Source organism: Drosophila arizonae, chromosome 4, assembly GCF_054131065.1.
Source record: "Drosophila arizonae isolate 15081-1271.41 chromosome 4, UAZ_ARI_1.0, whole genome shotgun sequence".
In the NCBI taxonomy this organism is placed as follows: Eukaryota; Metazoa; Arthropoda; class Insecta; order Diptera; family Drosophilidae; genus Drosophila; species Drosophila arizonae.
The window spans coordinates 21,841,326-21,865,427 of NC_142924.1; the positions used below are offsets into that span (position 1 = coordinate 21,841,326).

At 40.3% G+C, this 24,102-nt stretch overlaps 1 protein-coding gene across 2 annotated transcripts in view; it reads right to left on the reverse strand.

Moving 5' to 3' along the window:
* Window positions 1–22,098, reverse strand: part of sNPF-R (short neuropeptide F receptor) — a 40,525-nt gene extending 18,427 nt beyond the window's left edge. Inside the window, exons 1-3 of one of the 2 annotated variants that reach the window (XR_016269645.1) lie at window positions 21,467–22,098; window positions 3,962–6,151; window positions 3,285–3,891 (exon numbers count right to left, since the gene is read on the reverse strand). Coding sequence is in view for 1 of the 2 variants with exons in the window: in XM_018008582.2 (XP_017864071.1) it covers window positions 3,968–5,824 (1,857 nt within the window). In the remaining variant the exon portion in view is untranslated. The remainder of the gene's footprint in view (window positions 1–3,284; window positions 3,892–3,961; window positions 6,152–21,466) is intronic. The other variant, XM_018008582.2, reaches the window with a different exon arrangement.
* Between the last annotated feature and the right edge of the window lie 2,004 nt (window positions 22,099–24,102).

Below are 24,102 nucleotides of genomic sequence, written 5' to 3' on the forward strand. Positions count from 1 at the left end.
CTATTGCTGTTTCTGCACTCCTTCTGCTACTGCTTCTGTTACTGTTGCTGCTGCTACTGTTGCCGCTGCGCTTGCTGCTGCTATTGCCGTTTCTGCTACTGCTTCTGTTAAGCCTTCTATTGCTGTTGCTACCGCTACTATCGTTACTTTTGTTGCTGCTGCTGCCGTTACTGATCGACCGTATTAGTAGTAATGCTGCTGTTATTGCTGATACTTCGGCTATTACTGCTGCTCTCACTTCTACTGCTAATACTGATGCTATAGCTGCTGCTGTTATTGCTGCTAATTCTCTTGTTACTGCTGCCACTGCTAATGTTTCAGCTACTACTGCTGGTTCTGCTGTTGTTGCTGCTTCTGTTACTGCTGTCGCTTCTGCTGCTGCTGCTGCTTCTGCCGTTCTGCTAATGCCATAAAGAATCTTTTAATCAAATAGAATTTCAATGCCAGCGTTATTTATACATTTTATGATTGGCCATTTCAGTTCAGAGTCCCAGACACAGACAGTTAGCCCATAATGTGCTGGCCATAAAAATTATAAATAAATAAGGCCACTGGAAATTATTCTGCGTCAAGGCTTCATATTTATGAGAGACTCGGCCTTATCATTGGCAACGGCTGTTCACCGTTTACCAGGCCATTTATCCGACTATTCCAATTGCCTATTTGTGTGCATATATTATAATCGAGCTCTTTTTTAGACCACCTGGTCTACATTTCGTATACTTTACATTCCTACGGCAACTTTGGACACGTAACTTTTAACTTAATATGCAGACTTTTGATACGCAATACTTCAGGAAAAGAATTTCAGTTTACTTTAAAAAAGGTAATCTAAGCAGAAATTTTGTTATTTTTTTGTACCTTATTATCAAGAAGAAATAAAATATCTCTAGTCGAGTTTGCTTCACTAGAAAATACTTCCTTTAAGCACCCAGAACAAACAACAATCAACGCGTGCACCAGTTCATGCGGGAACTGCTCTTGGGCTTAACTTTGGGCTCTATGACAATTACATACATATTCATATGTTGCCATAGCACAACTTTCTAGTACTTAATACCGAACACCGAATCCATAGTAAATTAAGAATGTCCAGGCCGTACGGCACTCAGCCACGCTTAAAGAACACACTCAAATCGATTTTTGTCGGTAATCTAAAGTGGAATGAACTATTGAACGAAACGGATATGGCTATATCACGACACGGATATACTCAGTTCGTTGCCCTGATTAAGAGTATATATAATATATAATACATATTATAAAGAGTGTGTCGGTTCCGCTTCTGAATGTTACGTACACTCCCACAAAACCAGTGCATAGCACTATTTGAGTGGATATTCCAAAATACTGTGAAACTACCAAGGCTTCTTTTGAGCTTAGAATCGCTTAATCCAACTAATACTCGTGGTAATTGTCGTATTAGATTATCGTTCAGTAACGAATTCGATTGGTCCCCTTACTTTCTAGATACCAAAGTTGATCATTATATAATGAAACAGTTATGCAATTAAAATGCATACATTGAATGATCATCACATATGTAAAGGATGGTTTTTAAGAGCTATAGCAAAGGTTTTCAAAAAAACACACGCAAAATTCAGAAAAATGTATGAAATCTTTACTTGAATCGATAGTACGGTGCATATAATTTAATGTTTGGAGATTAAATGCTTCAATGTTGTCTTCCAATGCGTCAATGGAAGCGGGCTTGTCTGAATGGACATGAGCTTTAACATAGACATACAAAAATAGTCTAAAGGCGTTATATCGCACAATCTGGGTGGCCAATTGACCGGTCCCGAACGTGAAATAAAATGTTCACCGAACTCGCCTCTCAATAAGTCCATTGTTAAGCGTGGTGAGTGGCATGTGGAACCGTCTTGTTGAAACCACATGTCATGGTTAAAAAAATAAAAAATATCATCACACGGTAACGCTCACCATTGACAGTTCATGGTCAGGGTCATCATTAACACTAGCCGATACAGCTGCGATATTTTCTTCAGTGGGTCGTTTTGATATTAAAATTGTATGAATTGCAGTCGTTGCTCATTGTAAGACGATTCATGATTAAATAGACCAAACTGAAGATGACAAAGATAATAGCTAAAAATCACCCTTTACATGAAAAGGTATTTATAAATGAAAGTGCCAAGAGCAACAAGAAGCTAAAATGATTTTTATTTATTGTAATAAAATTGATCGAATGGTTTTGATATTGAGTGGATATTCCTGAACACAGCTAAAATATCAGCCATTTAACTCTTCGAGAATAACAACTTGATGAAACACATTTGATACTTTTTCTAATGAAACATTTATATTTGAAACGTTATAAAAAATTAGATGCTTTAAAGAAGGAGGACATTTTGCGGTTTGACTTCATTAGGTGGAACGCAAGAAAACAAAAAGCATCGTGGGCAGCATGGCGGTGGAAAGTTTTCTATTGGGGGGTATGCACTTGCAGGATATTCCCGTGGACAGCAACTCGGCGGTTGAATCAACTTATCGGCTGCCCCAGCAATTGCCATCAAAAATGGGAGCAGTAGAATCCACTTCATCACGGAGCTGTAATCTTCAGTAAACTGGTTTGCTGGCCCTTGGGCTGACTCGCTTTATATAGCCAAATGAATCGTGCTTATCTAATTGGAACCGGGTGGTGTAACTGGCAAATATGCCAATTGGCCTCAGGTGACATTCCGTAACGTATTTGATAAGTTCTCTTATTTTTAAAATGCAAAGGCTTATCATTATATAAGCCGAAAATTTGTAACCCATGTCTATGTTTGACAGTCTGTGTGTGTGTGCGCGTGTGTGCATGTGTTGTGTCTTTGTATACAGAAGAACTAAGAGAGGGGCCAGAGAAGTGTTTTTAGATAGACATATGTATGTGTTTATAAAATCAGAAACAAATTGTTCTGGTTAACAGAAACAATATACCCTGATTTCCCACTTTCAATAGATTCAGGGTACGAAAACAATATCTATATGTATATATATATACATTGCCTGCAATACATATGTTAAAGTGATTCCCTGGAATTCATAAAAAATAAAGCAATTCAGATCATATTTACTTTGGGGAGCTGCCTTAAATATTCTTCAATTGGCATTTGATTTTCTTGCTGACTTTTAGTTTTGTTAAATTTGATTTAATTGGTGTATGCCCTCTGGTGCTTGGCCCAGCGAATGCTGTTCGCTTTTATTGCCATGGCTGACGCATAGCTGCACACGATTTATTAAAGCTGTGGAAATTACTTTTGCACTCACTGTTGACTTACCACCTGAGCGCCTCAGCGAAGGTATGCCAACGTAGACTCTGCCTCGCAGCGCAACAAATGAAATTTGCCAGCACAAAGAGCATATGAAACTCATGCCAAATGTAGTCTCTCTCCATGGCTGCTCTGCAGTCTCCTTCCCGGCTCAGCTGCTGATTCATCAGCCGAAGAGCTCTGCCTTTGAGCTACTTCAAATTCCATAAAAGTCATGCAGGCTCCTAACTGAGTTTCGTTGGGCAGCGCTTTGTGAGGAAATAGATTGCATCATCGAAATATTTCCTCTCAATTTTACTTTCAATTCTCGCTCTATCTATCTCTATCCTGTTGCTTTCTGTGGTAAGCAGGTTTCCTCTTATTTTCTGCTTCGCCGTCAAATGATGACTTGGCAAAATACTCTCGACATTTCGCCCACTAAATTATTTATGCTGCTGCTGCTGCTGCTGCCTTTCACTTCGAATGAAATTTGTAAAAATTGACTTTGAGTGACATTTATCTGTGAAGTGCATTAGCTGAAAACACTTTTCAATATTTTGCATCTCACTCGAGAGCTGCATTCTGTCATTGATTAAATATGCCCTTATTGAATATATGTACATACATCCGAAAATATCTAAAGAGGAAGGTGGAGACCTCTATGATTCTATGTGGAAATATATCACCTCATGGGACTGACTACTCACCCTGTCTCAGTTACATCGCCTGCTGGCATCGGCTCCATCAGAGCCAACCACGACAATGTCCAGCTCTGGCAGCTCGGCTGCGCTCTGGAAGAGGCACTCGCTCGTCTCCAGCATGCTGATGCCCGTCGTGTTGTCGGAGCTGACGAAGGGCGTCTCGCTGAAGCGCACCTCCACCGTCTGCTCGTCGCCGGAGTCGATGTAGTCGCCGTCCTCGTCTGTGCGCCGTCGGATGCGACGGGTGAGCTCCACCTGCTGCTGCTGTTGCTGCTGCTGTTGCTGCTGCTGGGACTGGGACTGGGATTGAGACTGGGACTGGCAGCCGTGGAGCAGGGCAGCGTTGATGCCGCGTCCACTGAGTATTGGGGAGACGGCGCCGTTGCCGTTGCCGTAGGTGGGCTCGCGCGGTATGATGAGCAGCTTCTCCTTGGGCAGGCAGGTCTCCTGGGTGATGCCATTGTCGTCTGGATCGTCGACATCCAGACTGCCGCCCGGGCCGCCCTCGCCATTGCCGTGGTGGAGGCGGGGGCCGCAGGTGTTCCGATCGCTGCGATTGTAGCCGCGGGTGATGTTGATGATGTTGTTGTTGGAGGGATTGAAGCAGGGCAGCACGTGCTTGAATTCTTTGCGGAAGTTCTCGTTCAGCCAGGCATACAGGAAGGGATTGTAGCAAGTGGAGCTCATGGCGATCGAGTGAGCCACGAAGAAGAAGAGCATGTAGAGGCGCCACTCATTCGACTTGTCGTCGAAGTCATCGAATATGTTCACCAGGTTGATGGGCAGCCAGCTGAGTCCAAAGACGGCCACCATTGCGATCAGCATGCGATTCGTGCGCTTCTTGCGATCGCGATCCGCCTCCTCGCGGCGCGACGACTTCGAGCCGGGCTTGGCCCTGGCCCGCTGGTTCAGCTTGACTGAGATCCAAACATAGCAAATCGATATGATGAAGAACGGCAGGACGAACTGCAGCGTCGTGGTGATGGCCCCGAACACCTTGCGGTAGTGCTCCGACGGCCAGTTCTCCTCGCAGACGGTGACGCCGTCCGAGATCACCTGCATGTAGGCCTGGGCAGCCGAGGTGGCGTCGGGCGCGGGATAGCCGTTGCTGCGGCCCCAGCCGCTCGTCTCATTCACGCCGATCAGCTGAGTGGCGTTGTCCATCACCTCGTTGGTCATCTTCATGTACATGCCGTAGGGCACCGTGGCCAGCAGAGCGATCACCCAGATGCTGACAATGATGCCGATGCACGTGGAGAGCTTCATGCGCGGGTGGAACGGGTAAATGATCACGAAATACCGATCGATGGCAATCGAGGTAAGCGTCAGCGTCGATATATATATGCTGCAGCCCTGGGCAAACGAGACCAGATGACAGAGCGTCCGGCCGAACGCCCAGCGGCCCATGAACGTGTAGAGGGGCGTAAAGGGCACGGCCAGCACGCAGAGCAGAATGTCGGAGAGGGCCAGGTTGGTAATGAATATATTGGTGACCGTCTGCATGGCCCGATTCCGCAGCACCACGTAGCAGACCAGCACGTTGCCAAACACGCCCAGCACAAACACCGTGGTGTAGAGCACATAGAAGAAGATCTGCACGAACTGATTGTGTATAATGCCTGATTTATCGCCATCCGCGCCATCCACACTCAGGCTGCCGACGGTGCTGCTGCTGGCGGCGGTGCTGCTGGGGAAGCTGATGGTGGCTGTGGGGCTGATGGTGGTAGTGGTGGTGCTGCTGCCGCTGCTGCCGTGCGTGGCCAGTGTGGTGGTGCTGCTGCCACTCCAGTTCATGCCCAGCACATGGGGCAGCTGCGTGCTGACTGAGACCAGCCAAGCGTTAACCGTCTCGTTGCTGACATTGGCCATGCTTAAGGACTTTGTTTGGATATCTAATGAGTCGCTTTCCAGTTGGAGATTCAGCTTAAGGGCGGGGGCCAATGGCTATAGCAGTGACTGCGGCTGAGTGGATTGCTGTTGTTGCCTTTGTTATTGTTATTGTTGCTGTTGCTGTTGCTGTTGAATCCTGTCCGGTTTTACCGGAAGTCCGCCACTTAAGCAGCCATTTCCGTCGTCTGGGCCGGATCACGTTTCAAGTTTATCTTTATCTTCAGCTTCAGCTTTATCTTGAATGCCTTTTCACTTGTATTCAAAAAGTTTGCCTTAATATTTGGCTCATTGCTAATTGCTCCAATGCTAAAAAGATAGAAGAATTTAAGAAAAATCATTAGCATTAGATTTGTAGTATAAATGTAAAAGTTCATCCGACCGGAATTGCTTCTTAGTTGGAATTTGAAACTTAGTTTGCTTACTGCTTGCTCTCACTTCCCAGCTACCCATCCCCCTCCCACCCACTTCCATTTATAGCTGTTGTCCCGAAGGATTAAGCCATCCCCTTGCCAGCCATCTGCTCAGTTGCTGTCTCACTTGCACGCACTCTCTCTCTCTCTCTATCTCTGTCTCTGTCTGTTGTAAAAACAATGTGGCAGGAGCAAAATGCGCCAAGGCGGAAACCAAACTGTGCCATCAGAACTCAACTTTTGTATTGTCTCAGGGCAGTTTATATAACTAGAGTTGGATAAGTCAGTGCGATAGAGACACCAGCCCTGACACCTTGGCAGCTCATTGAATTTGATATACAATGCGAAATGGCGTGGAATAGTGGAAGGAATTCCGCTTAAAGCGAAACACTATTTAAAACTGACTTGTGCTATGAAATTATTCATAATGTTAATAGTGAATGCCAGGGATTTCATTCCTTATTTTGTATAACCAAGGATTAATTTGCTTTATGCTTCAACTCAGCTCACAAATTAATATAATGTTTGATGATATCCATGTAATGCAACCAGTTGATACATTTCTACAATATTTATATTCGACTTCTCACAATGCAAGTATTAAAATTGCAGTTTGGGCAGCATTCCTGTGGGAAGCCTGTCATTGATGGGTATGAACTAGCAGGAAAATGTCTTGTGCAACATTCCGGTGGCAAATCGAAGACCTCAGTGGTTGGCGACTGCCATACAAAATGGGAGAATGCACTTCATCACTGTAATCTCCTGTATATTAACTTGGCTCTTGGTCTGTCAGGAAAAGCTAATGGAATTTGCGTATCTAATTAAAAACTGTCGATTCTAATTTGAATGCACTGTAACGTTCTGTAAAATATTTTAAAGGGTTTCTGCTTGTACTATATCGCCAAAGGAAAAAATGAAAGAGCTGGGGAGAATGGCAATAGAGTATTAGCCAGTCGATTGCCTGATTTATACAACAAATTTCATTTCAATTTATGAAGTAAAGTATATGGTTTTTCGAAAATAGAAATTCCGTTGAATATTCAGAGTCCAGTTGACTGTTTTATGTTCCTCAATTAAGTTAATCTGATAACAAATCAATAAATTAATTTCCTCTTGAGAGTGAACGGATTCTGTCGTAGTATTTGAGCAGCTATGCAGCTATATGAAGATGATTAGATCGAGTGCTCTATGCAGATGTGAAACTAATTGCATTCGGTTAGCCCGATTTCAGTGGAAAACTCTTCAAAGCGCAGTTCTAGATGCCTGCACAGCCAACAGCACTTTAATACGCCTGCAGCCTCTGAAAGGAATGCACAGTGCAGAGCTTAGCCCATTGCTACATCCAGAGCAAGCAAGGCGGCTAATATCAATTAGAAACATCGCATGCAGCTACACTCAATCCAAGTTTGGATTTATATACACACACTTTTGAAATATACGTGCCGGATAACAAATATGCAGTAATATTATTTCTCAGTACGAATAGTTAGCTGTTGGTATTAAAAGAAATTTGACCTTATAGTACAACCCCTACATATTTTAAGTCTGTGTCAATGCTTGCAATAGTAAGCAAATTCTGAGTCAAACGTCGCATTGATGTAGCATCTCTCCCACTCAGCTGTAATCTAAGTCCCTCAAGCAGAAACAGTCCTCTCTCTCTTTCTCTACAAATTCTTAATGGCAGGACAAGCCACTTTAATTTGCCTTTCCATTTATTGCTTTCCATAAATTGCGTGTTTCAATATTGAGAAAATACCTTTTACCAAATCAAAGTCCAAGACAGTGAGAGAATGTCAAAAATGGTTGAGCACCGCGGGCGCAAGCCGAAAAATATAATAACTTTGATAAATTAATAGGCGGAAGTGTGCTAAAACGCTGGCCCGGCATCCGGGGCAGGTTGGCAAGAAACGGCCGCAGGATAGGTTGCAGCACGAAACGAACTGCGACAGCCGGAAATTCCGTAAAAAATGGCAGTTAAGAATTTTATATTAACGCATTGGCCGACAAGGGGCCCACAGCCCGTAAACCGTAAACCGTGGACCGTCGACCGAAGCCCACAACAAAGGCGGTAACTACTCAAGCTGTAAACATTATCGAAATCATTATTATTATCAGGCAGCAGCAGCTCATCATCATCTTCATCATTGTCATTGTCATCTTGCTTATCCCGCACATTATCTCTACCAACAAGGCAGCACAAAGCAGCTTGAGTGTGTCATCCTGCCAACTGTCCGACTGCCCGACAATTCGACAGCCGGTGCTGGTAGCGTAAGCTGCGCCACTTGGTAATTTTAATTTTGATGCATTTGTCACCATTTTTTTCGGAACGATTTATCTTCCAGATGAAGCTGCGCTGTAATGAAACGAGGCATCGGTGTCACAGCCAACCGCTTACTTTAATGGGATTTACTTTATGTTTTCATGTTTCCTCTTCTTTGTATTTTGTATAGGTGAAGCATTGCTTCGCATAGCTGCCAGCCGCACAGAAGTCCCTCTGCTTGTACTCATAGCAACAACATCTATTGCCTACTTATAGGCGTACGTGAAGCTTTTATGGATTTCCCTTCTTGGTCTATCGAAAGGGACAGGAGGCGGCTCTGGTCTACGTGGCTGACCCTTTGGAGTAGAAGGAGGAATTTCTCGGAAGGAGACTTGGCTTTTCACTTTTACTTTCTCAACTTTCTCGCACTCTCCCTACACACTTTGTCAGACACTTTCTTTTATTGCTTTACTTGTCAGAGCCATGTATCTAGATGGTGGCTACAGGAATTCTGAGTTGAATTTTTATATTTTTTATGAGAGAAATAAAGCATTAAATAAGCTGCAATAAAAATTAAAATATATAAATGATAGTGTAGACACATTTGAACTACTGTAGAGCTATGGCTTTATAACTACATAATAAATCTTAAAGTATAATAAAAATAACTTTAAAATTGTTCATTGAGGCCACATATCAATATGTAGATTTGTAGCCTGCTTTTGATCAATTATTGTTTTGTAAAAAAATTAATCTATTCGTCCAATTGCCTTTCGCGTGTGATTCCATGTGCTAGAGTGAGAAGGCTATGCGGTCTGTTAAGTTAACAGCGGGACGACATTCTGCTAAAATTATATGCAACTCACAAAAAAAAAAAAAAAAAAAAAAAAAAAAAAAAAAAAAAAACTGTTCAGCTATTAGAAATTCTACAAATTTACTTATTGTTAGTTAAACGTAAAAGGAACTGATCTTTTTGTAACATCCAAAGTCTTTTAACAGTGAGTTAGCTCTATAGCGCTAATAGTTATGCTGACGAAATTCAATATTATTATAATTATATTATATTTATTTTTTTTATATTAATATTAGTTTTGCTTATGTTATGTGTTAACACTTTTATTTTACGCGTTGGCATTGGAGTTTTAGTATCTACTACATATTAATTGCAAAGACAATACATATTTAGGTATAAGCACGATTCCATTTAGTAAACAAGATATGATTAGGGGCTAAGTCTCTTTCAAAGTACGCTGGTAGCATCAAAAGTAGAATGGTCAATGGAGGGTTAAGTGATGCGTGTTTATCATTTTCTGTATTCATGTTGGAGTTGGTTTCATGTCAATAGTACTAGGCTTCTAGTCCCTCATTATGTGATTGTTATCCAGCTTATCAATATTGCGATAGTTGTCCTGAGGAAATCAAGTCTCAAGATGAATTTTATTCGATATTAATAATATTGAACCAAATTGAAGATGAGCTCACCATGATCTATAGAACAATATATTTCACATTTGTTTTGTGCAGCATTCCTTTCGATAGGAATCAGTGAAAAGGAAACACATATTCTAAGAATATTCTTTTCATGTCATGCAAAGTATGTGTAATAAATAAAAGCAAAGTTATTCAGCAACACGCAAAGGAAGAAAATGCAACTAAATTTCTTAAATTGATTGCCCAAACTTGACTTAAGCGGCCAACACGATTGTTTATTCGAATATGGTCAGCCAATATATATGTATATTCCATCCACTTAACTTTCATTTGTTATAGAGCAACGATGGCGTGCTCAATGCTTCAACTCGGATTGTATTTAAAGCAAAAAGAGTATTCTGGCCACAGCCGCAGAGAGCAACGAGAGCCTTAACTACTTTTTAAGCCATTTCTCACACACAGTGAACTATGCCATTAACTTGGCCATAAATTCCACTAATGATGGCAGTAGCCCAATATCCCAGTCCGAAGTATTCAGCTGCTACGAATGATCTATGCCCAGTTGGCTCTTCATCATGATGCTGATGATAATGATGCTGATGCAGATGTTGCTGCGGCTGCTGCTGCTGATGATGGGGAGTGCACGCCTTTTAACAGTTTCTTCTAATTAACTTGGCTATTTTTATGATAATCAATTACAAAGTTTCTGATAGAAACTTTTGGCTTGCTTCTGCGAGTTTTTGCATTGAAAAGTTTTGGCACGCATCAAAGAAATTACTGAACGCTTGATGGATGAATGTGCAGACGCACAGCTGGACAATCGAGTGACGGAATTGTAAACATGTGTTTAATGTCAGTGTCAAGGCATAGCGCATCGTTTCTCATCACATCACAATGTCTCGCCTCGCATCGACTCGCATCAAATCGAATCGAAATCGAAAATTTAATTAAAATTCACAACGGCAACCACTTAAAATTGTTGCCCCATTCCGCTCGAGTGACCCAACAGCGAAGAGCACTTTGCAAATTGTTGAAATTTCGTACATTATTCATATGTGAATATCTATTCATATTCACAAACACACACACACACACACCCACAAACACTCTTATAAAGACAGACAGAACTGCTGATTCCATCATATATATAATTGTGGGAACTGCGATGGGAATATTTATTTGCTGATTTATGTGCTCAACAACTAATTAGAGAATTTATTTCCATTTAAGCGCACAATGCACTCGCACTCGCACTCGCACTCACACTCACACTCGCACTCACTTTTGCACCCACAATGAGGGCAAGTTATTAAACATTTAAGTTACTCATTATTTGCATTTGACTTTTATGATATATATTCCTCATTAATTGTACACAAAATTGCAAAGCATTCGAAAGAAAATAATCAAAATAAATATATGGAATTCCAACGGAGCAACGAACTGAAAACACCCTAGATGAATGCGCATAAATACAAAAGTAAATAAATATAAATATACATAGTAATAATAATTTGTTGCACAGTTTATTGTTTAATAATTGTGTACTCGAAACAAATGGAAAGCAAAGTAAAGTCTCGCTGTCCATGGTAGATGAGTTATCTAAGTGACCCAGTTGTTTGGGTAACTGATGAGTGAGTGTTCGTTTGATTGATTGTGGATTCGGCTGATAGATGGATAAAGTACTATTTTTATTGCTTGTGGTTATTTAAAAAATAAAAAAACAAAAAATAAAACTTTTTGATTGCTGAACTTTTGGTTGCAAAAACATTCAACAATAAAACGAGAATAAAATAGTAATAAATTCACAAAAAGACAGAAATTTACAATTTATATTTGTCCTTTTTATGCCCTGAACCCATTGAAATGGGAAATCGGGGTATAATGGTTGTGTGAAATGTATGTAACAAGCAGAAGGAGGTGTGGCCGACCCACGTGTGGTATATATATTTTAGATCAGGATAACGAGGAGCGAGGAGCGTCGATTTAGCGCCGTCAGTTTGTCCGTATGTAAGAATGTGTCGATCTGAGAAGCTTTAAGAGCTAGAGTATTGAAATTTTTTGTGTGGGTCTCTGTAGTCCCCTAAAAAGCGAAAACTATTTTCATTTCAATTTGATAGATTAAAATTCCAATATGAATTAGAATTAGAAAGAATAAATTCTAAATAAAGCAGACTAAAAAAAAATAAATAAATTATAAAATATTTCCATTTATTATATGATATAACATACATATAAATATTTCTTTTATACATTTTCATTTCAGACTTTTGATACCTGTTTTGTTGTACTTAGTTGAACCAATTATTCAGCTGATTTTTATATTTTTTATACTTCTCAGAGAGTTCATTATTCAGTTCACAACTAATCAAGCATGAGCTGCACTTGACTGGTTTTTATTTAAAACTATGATTATTTTTCAAGTACTCATACATTCCGAGAAAACAAGCTCAATTAATATTTAAAGGCTTTCAAGCAAAGTAGAGGCACTTCTGAAACCGGTTCGTAAGCCAGAAAATAAATAAATAATAATATTCATAAGAAATGCAACAACTATTATAAGCTTGCTGTGCTTCAAACTAAATGCACAAGTTCAAATGCCCCAATTACACGTATCAACTGCGATTTGCCTATGCGGAGGAGACTACGGTGAAATATGTCCCGGGGCTCACGCGTTTTGTGATAAATGTCGTGCCCACTCTTGGGCCCGAGGGCCATTGGGCTAAGCCCATTACGGGCTGTATGCGGCGCACGATAAGCGATAGCACATAAAGATAACGCAGAAATCAAACTAAATGGCTAAAATTGGCAAACAACAGCAGACAGCAACAGGAAATCTAGGCAACGATAACAAAAACAACAAAACAAAAAAACAACAAAAATCTAAAAAGAAGAGAGAGAGAGAGCAAAAGCAACAACAGCAAAAAAAAAATAAACAATAAAAAAAAAAAATCGCAGTTAAACATTATTAACACATTCGATGTGCGGGCATGCGGGGTAGCTGGCTCTTATAGCCATTAATAAGATTGTTTTTGCATGAATTTACGGCCGAGAGCATGATATTGGGTGACCCGAATGGAAACCAATCCCCCCTCGCCACATGCCTCTGGCAAACAACACACACACACACAGAAAACAACAACAAGTCGAGCAAAAGTAAATAAGGCTGTGCGTAAAGCCTGGCTGGTCTATGTCGTTCGTTGTTCGTTGTTCGTCGTTCGGCTCCTGAGTTCCATTCGAAAATTGAAATGTTTGCCAACACCGGCGCACTTGCGAGTGTTCTAGTCCAAAGGCAAATTTTATACAAATTACAGGGCCACTTTTGGACAAGGCTCAACGAGCCGTGCACTGACTGGGGGGTGCAGGGAGAGTGGGGAGTCTTAGCCAAGTAGTCTGAAAGGCCAAGTCTACGCAAATAATACACTCAGACCGAAACACTTGTCCCACAATGGACTCTGTTCTTTTCAAGCTTTTGTTGCCCTTGTGCTCGCTTGGGGATTTCGGTCTGTGGGCGTGTAACCGTAAATCTCCCAAATACAATTTGAATATGGAAAGCAATTACGGATGGATGCTGCACTCAGCAAGTAGCCAGGCAATTATAAGCCATCAAATGTTGTTGACTTTCATTCGCTGTGTTTTTTCGTTTTCTGGAGCAGTTACAAAGAAATTTATATAAGATTTGGGGGAACATATTTTTGTAGAATTTGCTTTTAATCTGAGTAAACAGCGTTTGGCCCTGACAAATCAACTTGAATAACAATTGTGAATTAATGTTGTCAACATGAAATATGAGATATTACATTTTAAATTCCCTTGAATAGCCAAATTTAAGTGGAGTTGATTTATGTGTGGACGTGATGGTCTATAAGCCAAGAGCTTGCCAAATTTTTACTGATTGCAATTGAATTTGTGGCTGAGAGTGAATTAAATAAGTTGAGTAGATGAGAATTGATTAGATATAGATTTAACAAAATAAATATAATTTTTTATAATAATATTATTAGTTTTATTTCATTTTATAAACTCTCTAAACTAGGGGACATTTTAAATATTTCATTAGAGAGAGTTTAACATGTTTTTCGTGGGCATCTTTTAGTCAGTCAGTGCTGCTTTCGTCCCGCTTGTTAAATCCAAAAAGCTGATGATTCAAATTGACTAGAATACCATTGTGAATGGCAGCGAAAACATGTCGGCATGCTTTGCCAGAGCTGGCAGATGCTAGTCTGGGGTTAAATGCGCCATGACATGCCACATAAGCTGCACACATCCGTCCGTCCATTCGTCCATCCCTCGAACTCGAACTGTCAAGCTGTCCAACTGCCTGCCTGCCTGCCTGCAGGCGATGCGTTGCACTGCGTTGTGCCGCACGACTAAGCCAAAAACTATTGAGAACTATTCACATATTCATATTCGCATATGTATATGTATATGTATATGTATATGTATGTGGCAATGCACTGAGCGAGAGTTGATGATGTGGCCTCGGCGCTGGCAGTAATAGCCGTGGCTGAAAGCGAAATGCCAAGGACACGATGTCAGTGCTGAACTCTGAGTGTCATTCGCCAAGCAGGGGGCGGGGCCCGAGGTGGGCAGTGAGGGGCTGGTCTCCGGGGCGAACGTGCATAAAAATGAGTAATTTACCAAATGGCAGGCGGCCTGCCTAACGAGGGGACTTGACAGGTCCGCATGTCTGCGTGCGTATACTTATCTACATCAATCTGTCTATAGGTTTGTCTGTCGCGCTGTCAGTCTGGCTTTGTGCCCTTTTTTCCACGGAGCCATCAAAGACAACAATTGAATTTTACGCCAGTTGAATGTTGAATGTTTCCACGACATTTGTCTGAAGGCGCCTGCCTGGGCTGAGCTTAAGGTAGTCGTTCGGTAAATATAACTAATTTGGCCACACTCTAAAAATGTGGATCAAAGTCTAACAAGCCAATTTATAATTTTGCAAGCCATAAGGCTTACGAAATTCTATTTGAGCCAAACTTTTCTCTAGTGCCAACTCAAAGAAAATTCATTTAAAACTACCTTCGCACAAAATCGATCCCCATTCCCTCTCTCTTTCTCTCTCTCTCTCTCTCTCCCTCTCTGCAACAAAGTTGAGAAGTTTGTATATTGAATTTGCGGCTCAAGCCACAAAAACTAGACAGGATACAAATTTGTTCTTTATTTAAAAGATTCGTGGCCAAAGTCATCGAAGTTCAAGAACCTTCAAGTTTTTCTAATCTAGGCAGCTCTAATGTTTAACCCGACCATTGATGTCTCTTATCTGTTTGGATTTGTGCCTTTTCATTGTTTATATTGCTCACTTGCCCGGGCGTTTAACCTTTTCAGCTGGCATTGGCAATATGAGCAGCAGCGCCAAAGGACCTGCCCAACTGCCTGCCTGGGCTGGTCATTGAAGCGAGTTTCCCTTGTCTTTTGACGCTATTTGTTTGCACAACCTTTAGCCGTCGCACGCTTTTCCTTTTTGCTGTCCTGCTTACAGCACATGGGAGATGGCACATGGCACATGGCACGAATAAAAACCAATATTAATACAACTAAAGGTTGCTCCACAGCAGACACCCAACCGACCCACCTAGACCCACCCAGCCAGGCAGGCAAATGAAAATCAATGAATTTGATTGCGCAAATTGTTGCCAACTTTTGTGGCTTAAAGTGTTATGTTTCTGCTGCACTCCCAGGGCTGCCGCTGCACTTTGGGCCAAAGCTGTGCGGTTCAAGGACCAGTGACCATTATTAATTGACCATTTGCTGCAGCTACCCAGCTGACTATTGCTATTGCAACTACTTTGTGGCTAAACAGAAGACAATGGCTTCCATAAATATTCCACACACACGCACACACATACACACACTTATGTTTGAGCAAGGGTTTGTTGTACTCGTTTGAACCTTATCACTGCGGTTGCTGCCTTATCGAAGGCAGTGCACTGCGCACATGTCTTTAGTACCCACAAAAGGTTGTCGGGCAGCCCCACATAATGTTGGGCCATTTGCAATAGTTGGGCAGTCGAGCGTTGAATAGCATCATCAGCATCAGCCCCATTCTGGGGCGTGGTCATTTAACAGTCTGTTTTGATAAGGCCAAAAGTTTCATGTGTGTGCGTGTGTTTGGCCAAGAGCCAACATGCAAATGTTTCATTTTTTATGCTAAGCTTGGCTCTCATGTCTGTCCTGTCAGGTCAGCCTGGCTGCATGCTCAGAAGCTCATTATAAATGCTTTAATTAAAACTAACTCGCACTGAGCTCAGTTGGCTCTTTTGCCTAATTACAAAAGCAAAATGCAAACTGCTTCAGTGGACGCTCTCGACTCTGTTATATAAATGCAGCGTAAACCTTATCGCAGCTGCCTTCCGGTTTTAGACTATGCAAATTAATGAGCGTATTACTTCTTTTTGACTTAATGCAGACAAAATGTTGTAAATGGCGTTTTAATCAGTGCACGAGGCCAACAAGCAAAATTAATTAAATGCTCACTTCAAGCACCAACCACCCAGCACCGCCCAGCACCACCCAGCACCACCCAGCACCGCCCAGCTCCACCAGCTTTCGCCTCGCCAGCGACAGCCGCAAACGAAACAGACCCACTCAGCAACACTTGCCCCCCTTTAGATTCCCTTCTCGCTTCCCTCTTCTCGCGCCTTTCTTCCACCTTCCCCCTTCCCCCCTCTCTCTTCACTCGCTCAAGTCTCGCAAGCTGGATGCTGTCCTCGCTGCGCTCATCAATTTTTGCATTTTAATGATATTTGAGCCGCGATGCGACCGCGGACAAAAACGATATCGACATAGCCAACGCGCACGTTGATTATGATGGTGCCGTGCTCATGACCAAAATCCATCTATGTTAACTCAAGTGCTGAAGGCCGTACTGCAAATGCTCTTTATTCTAGCTACGCTTTAATGAGCAAAGTTTTTTATGATGATCTCTGGCAATGTTATTCAAGCGGAAAACTTTAAGCTAGAATTTTACAAGTCATCAAATGGCAAGTCCTTAAATGGAAAATTCAAGTCAACAGCTAAGTACTTCTCGAATAAGGCTTTATTCTACTAAATTAGTTTTAATATAAACCTGATGTAGAAGGAAATATATTTTAAGAGAATTCATTGATTATTTCGAAAACAAAAGTATGGAATCTCTACGGATGGGATAGCTGCCACAGCTCGGCCCAAGTTGATTTAAGCCATAACACCAAAACACTTGGAAATTTCTTGAGCTTACAACTTTTCCTAAACTTTTCCGATTTTTCCCATTTGCATATTTATATTAAATGACAGGCGAAAACATTCTATATCTCAGTTTTTTTCCCATTCCTATTGCTCCTATTCTCATAAATAATAATACATAAATATCAAATTCATATGCTTGACTGAAGAGTATTTCCTGTTCGATCGCAACTCGCGTGGCGGCTGCTGTATCTATTTTGGCTGAACATCTACCGTGACCGTGGAGGGCACTGTGAACCTTTCGTTAAATTGAAATGTAATTAAATTCTGGTGCACACGCTGGCTCCCTCCGGCCAGGGCTGCTTAATTCCCAGGGAGTGCGTAAAATATTAAACAAAGCTGCATCCAAATCATAACCAAAACTGTGCCCAGTTGTTGGCCAACTCGTAGACGGATAGTAAATTGAAAGCGAATCTCCCGTCCCAGTGCTCATTTCGTATGAGAGCGAGCGAATGCGTGTGCCGCGATTCCCCCGAGAAATTTTTAGAAATCCTGGCCAGCCGAATGGGGGACATGTTGTGGCGGGGCCGCAAGCGTTGAGCAACCGACTAGATTACTCTGTGGCAGCTGCTGCGTCGCCTCGGAGCCCGGCCTTGAGCGAAAATAAAAGGCAATCGTTTTATTGCCAGCGCAGATTGGCCATAAAAATGTCACCTGTGACTTGGCACGGACCGCAAGAAATCAAATAGATTCAAGCTGCGAGCGATTTGCCAGCCCCACTTCACTAACCGCCAAACGTACATATATACATATGTATATATAGACTGAAACTGTACATTTATATATTCATATATATAGTCAGCCACGACTTGCTGAAGACAGACGATATACATAATTTATGCAAAACTAACACAGCAATAAAAGGGAGCAGAGAAAACATGGCAGTGGAATGTGGAAGGTTTACTTGGTGCTTGCCCTGCAAAGTATGCTAAATCAAATGTATCACGACATTTACAACCAAAGCGGACAAAGGGGCGACATTAGCTGGCTCAGAGTACAGGGTATGCGAGGCAAACGAAGGTTGGAAAGTTCTTTGCACAACTTATCACAGTCAATGCAGCGGGAGTAAACACTTTCGCCTCGCAGCTTGTTTGATTTAAATGCAAATATACATCAGGACATCAGTACATGGGGATAGCAGGACGGCAGGACGGCAGGACAGCAGGTAACTTCAGCAGAGCTGGGCGCGTGTCTTGGCCAGTTTGCACGACGGCTTGTCCCCGTTAAGGACAACATCAACGTCAAAGTCAACGCGATTTTCGTCCTCTCTCCGTTCGTGCGATTTCAGCGAATTTCGCTGCTATCAACGGCCATTTGCCATTTTCTTGTTACGCATTGATATGCAAAGTGAAATGCGTTTTCAGCCCTCTCCTATCTCCCGCTCCCACCCTCTATCACTGTCATTGCCCATCTTTGGTTATTCAGCCCTCGTCAAGGCCACAAAATGGACCACTTTTCCCTTTGAATTGGCCCGACTTGATGTCAATTCAATTGCGGCTTGTGATAATAGTTTGAATGGCACGATTTTTGATTTAATTGGACTGATAGTCAAACTCTATCTATCTTAGCATGCCATGGATTCTTAATGCGACATTTTGAGACTTTATTAAGAAAAAATGTATTTAAATAAATTTTACATATATTTTAATTCAATTATATATATATATATTTTTTTATTTAAAGAGCAAATAAAGTTTCACTGAATGTAATTTCAAGGCTCCATTTATAATGCAATAAGTCCATTAAAAATGGGAGCTCTGAGAAAAAAAATTTTTTTTTTTTTTAATTGGGGTAACAGGTAGGTAAAGTATAACATTTGTATTCCGTCTGTCTCTTCCCTTCCTCTTATTAGCTGCCTGTTCTGGACTGTATAAATACAGTAATCTCTTCAAACACGACTACTACTGCATAGCTTCAGATTTAAATATTTTGTACATAAATATAATTATTTTTAAATATTGTGAATATGTAACTCATGTAATTGTTTAATTATATATTTGTTGATAAAAGTATAAATATTTATAAATAAAAATCAGCAATAATTTGACTAGTTTATTGAACACAATCACAAATGCTGAAATAAAGAAACTATTAATAATTCCCTTTTATTAAAACAAACTTCTTCTTCTAATCTGTCTTTATTATAAAAAAAAAAAAAAACCTTTAACTAATAATAAATTTATAGTAAATCTTAATGATAAATGAGATACTCATATGTGTACAATAAGAGATGCACATCCTATAGGGTATCTCCTAGTCTGATGTTTCTGAACAGAGCACTCATACTTGCTGCTTGCCAATGCCTTATACTATTCGCCCTCTTAATGCGACAGCCAAAGTAATTTGTAACTACAATTACAGTTATAGTGATTATAATAACGAAATATCAAAATTAATTTGCCAAACAAATGAAAGCACAGGAATAAACAAAAATAGGCAGACTTTATTTAGGGTTATGCTGATTATATTTCCACATCTTTAAGTTAATATATCGAGCTGCAGTTTTGCCTTCTCTCTCTCCCTCTCTCCCTCATTCTCTCTCTCACACTTTCTGTTTTTTTCATTTCCTCTCTCTTTGTCTTTCCTTTAGTCTCACCATCTCGAGCTCGTTTTAATGCAATTTTACTGCAAATCTCTAATCAACACAAACACTAAGGCATAAAGTTTTCATTTTTAACACAGCTTTAATAATAAATTCATAGCACAAAAGAAAAGTTTTCACTTTTTGAATAGCACTCACTATACCATAACAAAAAGAACATTCTCTAATCAAAGAGTGAAGGCAAAAAACTTTCATGCATTTTTCATGCACGTATTAGATATAGCTAAAACGGTTTGCTGGAGAAGACTTAACATGGGAACTCTTATATACAAAATTTTTATTTTTTGTATACTTGAAGAGTCATCGAATATCTAACATTTTTGTATATCCACTTTTTTAAAGTTGCTTTCCAAATAAAAGTTTAAAAACATATATTAACGAAAGTACGAGTGCGTCTAGCCCAAGACCATTCTTTTTTTTTTAAATTTAATTAAAAGTTTTGTTATTCAAGCGTATAAATGTAAGAAATAAGAAATAAGCAAAGAATATTTGAAAATTATTATTTATATTTTTACTAAGCAATCAGCCATAAAGCAATTGATAGATTTATTTTGATTATATAACTTTTACTTATACTTTATTTATAAACCTAAATATAATGATTCCATTCTAATGCATATATAATAAATGCAAATGAAACATTGAATTTGATAGTGAAAATAATTGCAGAGTCATTGCATTTAATTTATAACTGATATTACATGAGCAATCCGACGTGTGGGGAGGGCTTAACCTGAGTAGTTCTAAAATTAAACACTATTAAGCAGACTGGGACTGCGTCGACACACACACACACACGTACTCAGATGCACACACACACACACACCTATCTACTCTAACAAAACATTGCGCATTTGAGCATTAAGCTGTTACCCGTATGAATTAAGAGACAGCCAAAGACAAAGCAATCAAGGCAAAGTGTGTGTGTGAGTGTGTGTGAGTGTGTGTGAGTGTGTGTGTGTGTGGGTGTGTGCTGCACTATAATAAATGCTCAAATCTACAATTGATGACATTGCTGTCAGTTGGAGCAAATTCAAATCAATAGTTGGCTAAGCAATCAAACATATTGAAAGCATTTCAATTGTCGTTTCATTTGCAACAACTTTGACACTGCAATAACAATTGGCTCGACGCTTACATACCCCTTAATGCCGACTATTTGCATATTTGCATATTTAATTAAGTACGGTCGCTGTCTGGAATGCAGCTCATTGAGAATGAGAAACAGCTGAAGGAAAAACAAACCGTATCAAAAAGAAATTAACTCATTCCTCACGCATTTCCTTTGTTTGCCCTCCCCAGGCCCAGATGCACTTGACTTTTTTATAACATGGGACTTTTTGAAATTCTTTTCTGTTTCTGTATTTTTTTTCTTGGCTTGTTTGTTGTGTCGCTAAACAAGCAGCCGAAATGAAAGTTGTCTGCTGTCGGTGCCGCTTTGAGTACAAATAAAACTTTTCTTCAGTATTATTTTTCCTTTTCTGTTCTCTTTTTTTTTTTTTGCTTTATGGGTTAGCCGAAAAGTTGACTGGAAATTGAATTTGTGCGGATGTAATGAATACACTCTGTACAAAAACTGGGACTACAGTTAGCTGGGGCTGGGGCTGGGTTCATCCCAAATATGTCGAACTTATTAGCGAGTACACTCTTTTAGTTGAAGTTCCTTTCGGAATTCGCTTACCCACCTGCAGACAATCGAATTAATTTGAAGCTTGAGGTTAAGTTGTTGCCCGTGTTTAACTTGCACTTGAAGCTGAAGGCCTGGCCCAGGCAGCTCAACAAAAGTCAAAGCCAAAAAGTTGTATTTGCTTTGCTCAGCCGACGCGTCGCCTCCAAATGCCAACTAAAACGGAACCGCAAACCCAGCCATGGACCGTAACGTAGCGGATTCGCACTCGAGCACGCACCGGCACTTGCTCTTGACTTGAATTTGTATTTGTGGCGCTTTTGGCTATTCGCGCTCAGCTGTCACACGGGCGAGAATCACGCGCGAGTCTTGGCACCTTGAGCACCTTGGCTAGGCGAATGCGGCGTATACGCAACGAACACGCGTCAAATGTTCTGTTTGTCTGAATGAGCCTAAGAGATTTGTAGCTGATTCTTGTTGTATGAATATGTTTATCTCACATGCGCCGCTTCGCGTCCAGCGCCAACGAGGAAACACAAGCAACTGACGACAGCCTCGAGCTCGAACCGACTCGTCGTTGGCAGCGCGTTCGCACTTTCTGTGCTGTCATACGCCGTGTGTGACGACGCCGACAACGACGACGGCGACGACGACGTCACGACGCCGCCGCAGCAGCAACGCTCACGCCGGCGTTCCCGTTAGCCAACAGGTTATCTGCTGATAAGCGCTCGACTCCACACGAGTCGTCAATCAAGCAATCGGCACACCCGATGCAGTTCCCTGCCTCCAACCCGAAGCTGAGCTCTGCGCGCTGCAACGAAAACATCGCCGAGTGAGAATCGAGTTGAGTGAGCGAGTGTGAGTGAGTTAAGTGAATTGAGTGAGTTCTTTTTCCATTTCATGCAGTGCTCAGCTCTTAGAAGTCTTGTGATTCTTTTTGCTGCATTGCTGGCAAATATTTCTACGTAAATATTGTGACAAATTGAAGGCTTTTGGGCAGGAGGTAAAAAAGTTACCCAATTTTTTGCAACGCGCTGAAAAGCAGTTACATAAACGGTAAAATTTGTGAAACGCTTGAATTGGCAGCAAACATCATATTCATTACACAAATTAAGAGAGAAAGCATCAACACACTATATACAAAATATTCTGCAATGCTTTGTATTATTTCATGGAAGTTTTGATTTACTTGCTGTACCTGAAACCTTGCTACGGGGAACTCTTAAAAAAATTTGTTATTTTTGCATTTTTAGATAACGAACCGAATTTGTTCAATGATTATGTAACTGTGATTTGATACAATGCTGTTTTCATTTCTGAGAACTGTAAAAAAATGGAATTTAGTCGTTTTTTGGCGTATTTCTCTTTAACTGGAGGTAAATTCACAGTAAATTTGATAAACAGAAAAGGGAAGCAAGGAAGGTTTTGCTTGATTTAAAGCAACAAAAAATGAATTTAAATGGAATAAAAAAATTACCAGCCTACCTTTAGAATTTGATTCATAATTATGATTGAATATATTGAGTATTGATACTAAAATTATGATTTCATTTAAATTTGTTTTCGGAGAAAGGAAATTGGTAAATGTGATTGTTTTTAGCTGGAAGTAAATTTATACTAAAATTGATGTAAAGTAAAAATATATGTTTTGCTGTCTGGAAATATATGTAAATAAAATATATAAATTAAAATATAAAAATCTTTAAAATTTAATTTTATTATAGTATATAAATGCTTAAAATATTGTTAATAATATTGAAATATTATAATTTTATAAATTATTATGTTAACAAAGCGTAATTTTAAAGCCAAGATGTAAATATGGGAATAATGCAGATAAATAATTTACCAGCTTAAGCTCAAATTTCACTTTGTATACACTCAATATTATTCCCTAATCTCCAGTTACAATCGCTTAAGCGCAACAAACACAAGATGTTGTTCATGTTATTCATGTTTCTAAGAAGCAGCTAAGCCAGGGAAATTTAAATAATTGAACTCTTCAATTGGCGAATCGAATCAAGCTCCTGACTTGAACATCAAAATCAACTCTCAGCGCATTACATTCAACTCAATAAATAGCTCAGCTCAGGTCCCAACTAATCAATCAGCTCAGATATAGGTAATTCCAGCTAAGCTTTCTCTCAAGCAGCCAGAGCTGCTTATATTTATCATATTTATTTTCTTCTTTTACAGATCTTCAACTTAATTAATTACAAGAGCATCAAAATATATTTATTTTTAAACGTTGCATTCCTTTTCTTTGATAGTTCCATTGAAGAGCCCATCCAGTTTGTATCAATAACAATTAAAATTCCACTTATTAAGTAGAATCTTGATGTCAAACAAGGCTTAATGCGGACAGTAAACAGTTGTTGGCCATTGTAATTTCTTAACAATACTTAAAAGCCATTCTGGCATTTATTTGCACAACATTCAGCGATGCGAACTCAAGTGCTTTGGCTAATCTTATTTAGCACACGATTGTGTCATATATATATTCGTATGTGTGTATGTGTGTGTGTGTGTCTGTGTTGCCTTATCCAATCTGTGCTATTAGCCTGCTCAGTTATTCATCTGCTGCTTAACACATGCTGCCTACCGCGAGCTGCTTACTTAATTTCTGTTATCTTCTTAGCGCGTTCCACAGCAAAACACCAGACATCGGGGATATATACATATATATATATATGT